The sequence below is a fragment of the Nomia melanderi genome, chromosome 5, assembly GCF_051020985.1.
Source record: "Nomia melanderi isolate GNS246 chromosome 5, iyNomMela1, whole genome shotgun sequence".
Taxonomy (NCBI): Eukaryota; Metazoa; Arthropoda; class Insecta; order Hymenoptera; family Halictidae; genus Nomia; species Nomia melanderi.
Genome location: NC_135003.1, coordinates 17,059,410 through 17,069,652, shown reverse-complemented (window position 1 = coordinate 17,069,652; position 10,243 = coordinate 17,059,410). Strand labels below are relative to the sequence as shown.

Below are 10,243 nucleotides of genomic sequence, written 5' to 3'. Positions count from 1 at the left end.
TTTTCTGTTTGAACTTGATCTTCGAGAGCAAGGGGTTAACATTTCATAACCACGATTGTTGCAAGCAAGCAAGAATCGATCGTCCCGCAACGTCTTATCGATTTCCACATTTTTATGCTCGAAACTCGAACTCAGCGTCCAGGCCTCAAAATGACAAGTGTGTTTCACCGTGAAATTTAGTTAATTATCGATCGTGCTTATGGCATTAACCTAACCAAATCAGATCCTTAACACATAGGTTCACGACATAAACTGAAAAGAATAGAAAAATATAAAGTCAACCTGAAACGATGCAGCGAAACCTATCAGTCTAACAAAACGTATCGCGACGTTTAAAGACGTCTATAACTTCCATTGTTTTCGAAAGGTAGCGCCGAAAGTGAGTATTCATCGTATCGAGGAGTGATCAAGCTCTGCTAAGGTCATCTGAGGGCGTACACCGTTGCCAGAAGAGAGTCAAAGTTATTGCGCTAGTCCAGCCGCGAGCACCTCAGCACGCTTCCCTCCGACGTTCTCATAATTAAAACATATTGTCACCCGTGTCGGCGGCGCTACGTTTCAGCAGAGTGAACAAATTCAATCAGTCCGCCTTGTATTCCGACGGTGTTTAGTTCGATCGTTCCCTGGGAACCACGAATAGACTCAAACAGGCTAAACGCTCGTTTGATGTCTTGCCGCCTCGTTTTCGTCGCTTCGCTTCTTTTTCCCTCGATGTCCTCCTGCAGTGCAGTATCGCCGATGACAAGGGACGCACGCTCGATGCTCTAAGTACAAGGAAACATCGACTTTCCGGAGATAGGTGTACCGATCGACGAACGACGCTGGTTCCCTTTGGAAAATTCTGATCACGATTCGAGGATTTACAAGTGGTACGAGGTAGTTAGAGGGAATCAGGGACACTTGAGATTCAGGCACTACCATGGCGACGTTATTACATCGAATCTACCAGGGGTACCTCTACATTAACGACGAACTGTCAGGTACGGCCACCATAAACTCGAGGTAACGAATGATCGCTGACAGCAATGGAATCCCTTGCTTTACTAGTTAAAATGACTCGCTTCGATTCGTTTGTTTCGCAGTTATTAACCCTTTGCACTCCAAAAGTTTGTCACTAGAAATATTCAATTTATTTTTAGGAGGTGTAGATGACATTTTTTTTAAACTTAACGAGAAATCTATTCGAAATAAGGGGAACAGTGGCACTTCATTTCCACATTTCACGTATCAACAGATTACTCAAGACTTAATGTTAAATATGAAACTTTCGAGTGCAAAGGATTAAATTGGTAAACACGCGAAGGAACGATTCTAATAATGTTTCTTCCCGAAGATCCCAGAACAGGGAACTACTTGTTCATGAGTTCGCCATGGACCACGCTCGCAATAGTAGGCTTCTATTTGTACTTCGTGCGCGATCTTGGCCCCACCATCATGATGAAGAGGGAGCCCTTCAAACTGGAGAAAGTGATGCAGCTGTACAACGTCACGCAAATAATAATATGCGCGTATATATTTTATAAGGTACGCATGAAAGATCTCTAATCCTTTGCTTGCCAAACTTTTGCTGAAGTTTCCTCTCGGCGTTCGCGACAAAGTATAGTGTCGTTTTCTTTATTAGCGCCGTGATTACGGAGAATCCTGATCGATTCAGTAGGATAATAGGAAAACTATAACTGTAAATGATTATAATAGACTTAATAGTATAAATAGTTACAATAGTGTCAATACTATGAATAGTGATAGTAGACTCAATACTATGAATAGTTACAATAGATTTAATACTATGAATAGTGATAATAGACTTAATACTGTAAATAGTTATAATAGACTCAATACTATGAATAGTTACAATAGACTTAATACTATGAATAGTGATAATAGACTCAATACTATGAATAATTACAATAGACTTAATACTATGAATAGTGATAATAGACTCAATACTATGAATAGTTCCAGTAGACTTAATACTATGAATGGTCATTATAGACTCAATACTATAAATAGTTACAATAGACTCAATAGTATGAATAGTGATAATAGATTTAATACTATAAATAGTTATAATATCAATACTATAAATATTGATAACAGACTTACAAGAATAACTGTAAGAAAATCATTGAATCTACATTTACTCCAAAAGTATATCATACAGTATTACCAAGTTGACGTTTCAACTCATAGGCAATGGTTCTGGCTTGGCTGGATGGTCACAACATCATTTGCGAGCCGGTCAACTACTCGACCGACCCGAAATCGTTAGAGGTGAGTAAGTTCAACTCTCCGTTAAATACACGAGATAGGCGATCGCTAACGAGATCGTTCGAACCGCAGAAAACCAGGGTAGTGTGGTTGTTCTTCATCGTAAAGCTGCTGGATCTGTTGGACACGGTTTTCTTCGTTCTCCGGAAGAAAGGGAACCAGATCTCGTTCCTTCACATCTACCATCACGCGGGGATGGCGTTCGGCACGTGGGCGACGACGAAATTTTTGCCCGGCGGCCATCTCATCTTCTTGGGTAAGCTGAGATTAGATTGCCGGAATACGTTTTTCATCCCGTCCAGAAAAATTCCAGGCTATTCCCTTTGATCGCAATGTTACCGCGGCACGGATTTCTGTGAAAGTTCTCGTTCCCGTAAAGGAACCTAAAAGAACGATGATTTATAGAACATCGATAGAAATATTGACTTTATTTCTATCGTTTGATGGCGTTATAAGATCTCTTCGCTGCGCGAAGATCGGAAGTTATTAACCATTAACCCTATTAACTGCAACTAATTTTTATAGCACCCCTAGCGAAAATGAAAAATGCTACATTTCTTAGATCTTTTATTTTCGTTACAAAAATTAACGTGTACCACATGTACACGCGGCACTGAACGTGTTAAGAGATAATTAGAAATTCAAATGAACTTGACATTTGATTACAAAGGAAATCGACTAAGGCGAGTGAAACGGAGAGCTCGTTGAACGTTGCTTTATTAACACTGGAACTACGTACCAGTGAAAGTGACTTTATTTCGTAATTATTGATATCTTAAACCACCGAATGCTCGAAATGATCTTGAAAGTAAACAGTTTCACTTGAATACTCCAATGAACGTCCGAAGGAATCGATAACAATGAATTATTACAATTTTAATAGGGATCACATATCAATCGTATTAAATGCTCGGTAGTTCTAGTATTAAAGCTACTAGTTTACTAGGAGTCATTGATACCAGAGTTACTGGAACTTACCAACACTCGGAAGAGTCTAACACAAAGAATTGCCACTTGGGCGATACCGTTTATCATTCCCTATTTATTACCATACTATTTTCTACTCCTTATAAATAACCGTAAGCAGTTCCACAGTATTCTCACACGTCCTTGTGTGTCAACGTGTCCATCATGCATAATGGATGGAAATACACAAAACAAAAGAACCGAGGCGACGTTATTGTGCTTCCGGTCAAGCTGCCAGCCGTTCGAATTCCCGTGCCCAGCTTGATTTGCTTGGCGTTCCGTTCAGGCCCAGACGCGGCCGTCACCGCTGACGGACGAGCCGAAATATCGGCTCGAGGACCGGAGTTTTCTCAATGTTATAATAATAATTCCCGAATATTAGGTTCAAAGACGGCAAAGAATTTAACTCCAGCAGTCACCAGCAGTTTTAACTCTCTAGCCCGTCCGTTAGCGTGTGTTATTAAGGCCAAAGCGTTTCTCGCTTTTTACCTGCCACGGTCGACGATTGCAAACGGGTCGAATTAGTTATTAACATTAGCAACTCGGAAGACCCAAGAAGGGAGGGGACTGTGTCTCCCTTCCGCAACCATCTAGATCTAAAAGGGCCAACCGGAACGTCTTCACCCCCGCGAAGACGACATTGCGGAGGTGTCGTCGAGGACGATTCTGGGAGGCCCAGTCGGTGGGATACGCATAGTTAGAAACACAAGTTAGAAACAAGTTAGACAAGTATCAACTCAAATAGTACATAGCACGGAGTACGGAGTAGGAAGCAAGGTTTACAAAGTATCGAGTAGCAATTTCGATCGAGCGCATAGCGCTAGAGTCAAAGTCCACTTCACCTCCTACTCATTTCTAAGTTTCGTTCCCGATCTTATCGGGTGGTCCTTCGAGACATGCAAGTTTATTAGCACACCACGTGCAAACGCCTACAAAGCTCGACCATTACGGTAACCACGAGTACCTAACAAACTGGATTAACTTCTTTTAAATATTATATTCTTTCTTTTTAAGCGTTGACTGAACAAAAACCGATGTCGCCTAAGCAAAACATTTAGTCTCACATCGGCGACACGCGCGGTCGTGTGACATGAACCTAAAGCCCGCGGCCGGTCCCTGCCTGAACGGAAAGTCTGACGTGTTAAAGTTACCAATCCTCGAAAAAATCTAATTCACATGTATTTCGAACGTATCGTACAACAATAACGTGCTTCCGCTTCAGGCACAGTGAACTCGTTCGTCCACGTGGTGATGTACAGCCATTACCTGGCGACTTCGCTGCGGATAGGCAGAACCTGGTGGAAGAAGTACATCACTCAGCTGCAGATGATCCAGTTCGCGATGCTGCTCATTCATTACGTGGTGCTGGTGTTCGTGGAGGACTGCGGCTTCCCGAAGTGGACGGCGGCGGTGCTCATTCCGCAGAACGTCTTCATGATGGTGCTGTTCGGTGACTTTTACTATAAAACGTACATCAAGAAGAAGACGCCGAAGGTCAGTCAGAACGGCGTCGGCTCGGAAGCGGCGAACGGCAAACCCAAGAGCCAATAGGCCGTTCACCGGAAGCATGGCCGTGCCTCCGGAGCACGTTGCACGTTTCGACGCGCGAATCCGCCCCGAAGCCGGGGCGCGAACCGAAGGTACGCCGCAGAGATGACAAGGCTAGCTAGGTTCTACGTGGCACATCTGCGTTTATCTTTCACATTTTTCGATATTTATTCTCAGCATCAGCGGCTTGGATTCTCGGCTGTTGTGTAAATTTGTAGATTTGTGAATTTTAACGTACTGTGTACTGGTTAATTTTGAGAAAACTGAATTGTGCAATTTTCAGTGAGGTCAACTTGTATTATGCATAGAGAAACTCGGATGTGTTGTTATGTAATATATTTTAACACGGTGAATGCCATCGAATTACTACAATTCGCTTAATGAAACGATGATTGTCTGAAAACATTCCTATATCGCAAATAATGCTATCTAATCGAACGTGCAATGATAACAATGCAATTCAATCAGATGATTTAATGCTATACTTTTTCCATTTCGAGTGTTTTGTACTATGAAATCGTGTGGCGTTCAACGTGTTAAATAAATAATTGATTCGAATGAAATTTTATATTTCAATGCTGTGGTAATTAGCGAAGTTATAGCTAAGTGTCTTTATATGAAAATGAGAGTTTTCTCGTTACCGGTACGCAACGTGTTAAAATGATCATCGGGATTCTCCGAGATCTCACATTTTGCGGTTTCATTGTTGCTATCACGGTCTACCGAGAATCTATGTATATAGAGGGTACGTCTTGTTACAATCTGCTGTTTCTAATCTTCCCTCCACTTCTCTCCGATGTGAATGTTCAGATTTTACAGATTTACGAATTTTCATATTTGCGAACGACAGCTGTTGAGGACGCCGATGATTTGGTATTACAGTACTCGTATTACGCTGTTACCTACCAGATAATGTAACTAAAGATTCTTGTTTGATATCAATCTTCTTATTGTAATCGTTCTTAACCAATTAACTGTGTTTGACGAGTATACACGTCATAAAGCTTGACATCGTACTCTTTCAGCGATGAATACTTTACTTTTTCACATAAACATATAATTCTTCTTTGTTCCGCTTTGATCTCTCATTAAAATATACTCTAGAAGAAGTACACGCTCAACTTTTTTATTTTACTGCGCAGAACCAGAGGTTTTTCCAACTAAATTCCACAGTTAATTGGTTAAGTAATTTCGACCATCGTGGCAGTCAACGTATTAAACAGAAGATTGCAAGAATTTCTAAGCAAAATTTAGCGATCGCAACAAACGCTGTATTTACGGGAATTTCAATCCGATATTGAACTGTTTAAGTATTATTTCGCGACAGTGTACCTCGATTTTCATCGAATCTGCGAATACACATAATTCTTGAAACACTGACTCCCACAATCTGTATAAACAAACGTATACTCTTCTAGGGAACGATAGAATAAAATATAGACTAAACCTGCGTTAAGCTAAACGCAGTTAAATTAAACTAGTGTTAAGCGAAAATCGGATCTCCGAGTTACAAGAAATTTCAAACTAAGTACACAATACCGAAAAGATGCGTGAAAGGAAATATAGATTACCATTATTAGACTTACTCTCCGCCTAGCCAGCTTGCCATCTCCGAGATACAATCGTACTGGGAAGTTTCGATCAGCCAGCCGGTCAGCAACCTATTCAGATCTGACTCTAGACAGTTGACGCTTTGCGAAAACGCTTCGGGAAGCACAGTGTGCGTGTGCGCGTGTGTGTCTGCGTATGTACATGTCAGTGTGCCTGTTTGTCGTTGAGTGAATATGCAACGTTAGTTCTGTTTCGAATTAACGCGTTCACGTACAGTACAAAGTTGAATTGCAATAATGGGAAAAATGCAAATTCGGTTCTCCGAGAGTTAAAGCGCGTGACAGTTTCAATAAATTAACCCTCTGCATTTGAATAAATTTCAACTTCAATAAATTAACCCTTAACGTTAGATCTTGAGTAATCTGTCGACGCGTGAAATGTGGAAATAAAATACCATTGTTCCCCTTATTTTCAATAGATTCCTCGTTAAGTTGAAAAAAGTGTCATCTATATCTCATAAAAATAAATTGAACATTTCTAGTGACAAATTCTTTGAGTGCAAAGGGTTAAGGCTATGTCGAATTAAATGCGTGACAATGTGGCTTACAAATTCGAACGTTATAGCATCCAAGCGATTCGGCATCGCATCGAGGATGAACAATATTTATACTTATCTTACACTGAATTGTTTTCACTTGACGCACGAAAGCTGTTAGATCTGACGCGATTAAATTAGAGAATAAGATGAGGTTGACTTCCCTTGAACCTTAGTCCTCGCAATTTTCCAGCACTCGAATTTTCGATGATTTATTCCAAGCTATCCGACGTCGGTGCATTGTTCACAGGAATGATCGTTGTCTCGAGAGGTTGAATTTCTCGAAGTTCTCGAACTCGTTTCACGTCGATTCGAAGGACCAGTAAACAAAGCAGTCGCCGAGTGAAAAATCTGGAACATTTGGATCGAACGAATACCCTTATCACATTCGCTGTGTCAATCACAAAATTTAAATGAATTTCTTGCCGGTTGTTTATCATTACATATCCATATAGCATTTATAAATATTCAACTATCCCCTAGCGAGTAAACACTATAATAGTTGCATCGCGTGTTGGTTTCGCTCTTTAGAACGAAGAAAATTGATCGGAAGATGACTCGGCGAGCATGCAACAGTATTCCCGGCGCGATAAGCGTTAACTCGCGCCATAAGCTCGGACGTCGCGCGGAACCGCCGCGGAACTGGGTCAAAGTGGGCCCAGGAACCGGCGTTCTTTCGAGCCGCGAATCGATCGGCGTTAACCGAAACGTTGACCAATCGGAATTTTCCGATTCGGCCGAAGACGCGGCGTTCGAGCGCGCACGAAACTGACTATTCGTTACGATTTACCGGATCGACCGACCGCCTTGACCTGTTTTTAATGAAACACGGAGATTGATATACCGGCAGGCGTAGGCCAGGTTAAGAGCTGTTCGGAAAAAAGGTGGCCTACTTTTCTGACATTTTAACGGCCGGTCCAAGCGAAAGGCGACCCACGTAGACAGGAAGGAAGACACAAAACACGGGAGAACGGTTTAGCGGCAGGTGCCGTTATGATTCCTTCGGAACCACGAAGAATTTCGGTTTCACCTCTGGACCCCGATCCGATTATCATCCGCGCTAGTTCCGTGACCGATAATCGTTGTTAGACGTCCACGCGCGCGAATGGAGGTCGACGTTTTTGCCTCTCATTGTTCGGCCGCGTATCATTAACACGTTGACCGCGAAAGCTTTAGTCGCCGCGTGTACTCATCGGTTCTCTTGTTTCGCGATTGCTGACCGTTTGAAATCGGAAATCGGCTTACAGGTAGATCGATACGATCGAGCATTGTAACGTGTGTCCGAAGATACCGTCTATCGTTGCATTTTTATGAAGATTGTATAATAATTGCATCGAATGATCGATAGTTTCAGTGTTAAGTAGAAATATGCTTGTAATTCTGCTGTAATTACATTGCGTGGAACATGATATTGAATATGGAATTGACTGTTCGTGATCGCTTCCCTAACACTTAGCCAACCGAATAGGGAGATCTCCCACTTTTCACTTATCAACGTATTGCCTTTCATTCTGTTTATCTTTTCTTTTGTATTATTAAGTCTTGAAGTAGGGTTATTCGCAATTCATCGAATACGGTTCTCGTTTTAACGAAACGCTTAACTGAATGAGTTCAATCAAGTATAATCGAGGAGGTTGTAGTTATTGTTCATTTTAGGCGGTCGCCTAAGTGTCAAGATCACTGCGACTGACAGAGCCACCGAAATTTCATTTCTTTATCATTAAACTAACGTTTAAAATTCGATTCGCTCGACGCGTCGAGAAAATCGATGTAAATCGAGGAAATCGGTTTCTAAATGGACACGGACGTTTGAGGTTCGATTCGATCGATGTGCAATCGATAAATAATCGGACCGTACGTCAACTAATGTTTCAATGTCGCAACAGTTTCAAGTGCACCGCCTAGTTTCACAGATGACAGCTTAATCGTATCTCTGTCGTATGCATAATGTTCTCACGGTAATGCGATTCGATAGCAAGTTTCGAGCAAGCAAACGCAAGGCTAAATAATTAAAAAACGACCGCCGCTGCGACTGCAACGTGATATTTTTTTTCCCTCGCTTCTTCTAATAAACTACATTCTGCGTGGAAAATCTCGACGCAAAAAACCGCTGTTACAGAGTCTGGTTGTTACAGAATCGTGCGATGCATATGCATTAACGTCTAAAAAGCTCTGTGTCGTAAATCATAGGCTATTTAGACGTCGGGCACTCATTACGCGCGACTGTTTCGTTAGAAAGTGATGAGACTAGGCCGAGAGTTCCGTTAGGGGTGTATCTCGACGGCCCACGGGACACAGTTAGGAACCTTGACTCGGATAAGTCGTTCGAGAACGAACATTTCGGGGAATCTGCGTACAGTGTTTCGAACCGAGAATTAATAAATTCAACGAGTCATCTATGCAATTCATAGCTCAAGCAATTTATTTTTTAGCACTTCTTGCGTCTCCGTTGTTGCAGCTCCCACAAATGAATTCAGGAAAAACTGCTTTTAATAAATACCCGACACATAATTATTTCCAGTCGAGTAAGAACTTTGAACAAGCCAAGTAAAAAGCATCTTATTATCTTATTTTCATACACGATCCGTCAAGAAATGTCTCTGGAAACGTGAGCTCTGCGCTTGTTAAGTCTAACTTGTTGCCGCACGGAGATTAAGAGATCAAACTCTCCAAAAGTGCCAAGCGATGGCGCTTGTCTTATTCTCCGATTGAAAATGCCAACGAACGCTATTGCGCTGTTTTCTCCTCTATAAGCTGTGATTCTTTCAATTCGGTGTTGTTCTGACATCTTTCTGAGCATAAGCACAGATATCAGCGTCTTTAACTAGGTTTACTGCGTCAATTTCACGCAGATTGAATTTTACAAACATTATTTCGTAAATGTTTCAATCGGTTTTCGTCGATCCAATTACCCGAATATGAATCCTGATTGTATTCCTACATCTGCAATTTCCAAAATCTAAACGAACGAATATCAACTTCCCCAGGAACAGTAGAATAAAGTGTACAATAAATGCCCGTAAACCTAGTGTTAACATTAGGTCTTGAGTAATCTGTCGATACGTGAAATGTGGAAATAAAATACCATTGTTCCCCTTATTTTGAATAAATTCCTCGTTAAGTTGGAAAAAATGTTATCTATATCTCATAAAAATAAATTGAATATTTCTAGTGACAAATTTTTCGAGTGCAAAGGGTTGAGGCTATGTAGAATTAAATGCGTGATAATGTAACCTAGTGTTTAATATAAAAATATAATTGAAATTTTCGCGCATCGTCGGAAACCGAGCGTTATCGCAGCCTAGAGCGCTGTCC

General features: G+C 41.4%; 1 protein-coding gene and 1 long non-coding RNA gene across 3 annotated transcripts; one reads left to right on the top strand and one right to left on the bottom strand.

Annotated features, from left to right (window-relative positions):
• Positions 1-487: 487 nt before the first annotated feature.
• Positions 488-7,078, top strand: LOC116424534 (very long chain fatty acid elongase 7). Of its 2 annotated transcripts, XR_012998710.1 has the most exons (6): positions 488-980; positions 1,334-1,524; positions 2,191-2,271; positions 2,341-2,524; positions 4,457-5,891; positions 5,933-7,078. XR_012998710.1 is itself a non-coding variant. In XM_031971059.2 (5 exons), the coding sequence occupies exons 1-5, from the start codon at positions 920-922 to the stop codon at positions 4,783-4,785; spliced, it is 846 nt and encodes a 281-aa protein (XP_031826919.1). In that variant the 5' UTR covers positions 488-919; the 3' UTR covers positions 4,786-7,078. The 2 variants fall into 2 exon arrangements, 1 of the variants encoding a protein (XP_031826919.1); XM_031971059.2 differs by having other exon boundaries at positions 4,457-7,078.
• LOC143174563 (uncharacterized) lies at positions 6,182-8,584 on the bottom strand. Its single transcript, XR_012998712.1, has 2 exons — positions 7,822-8,584; positions 6,182-7,279 (listed from the first exon to the last, which is right to left on the bottom strand). It is a non-coding gene; the product is annotated as an uncharacterized LOC143174563 (long non-coding RNA).
• Positions 8,585-10,243: the final 1,659 nt, after the last annotated feature.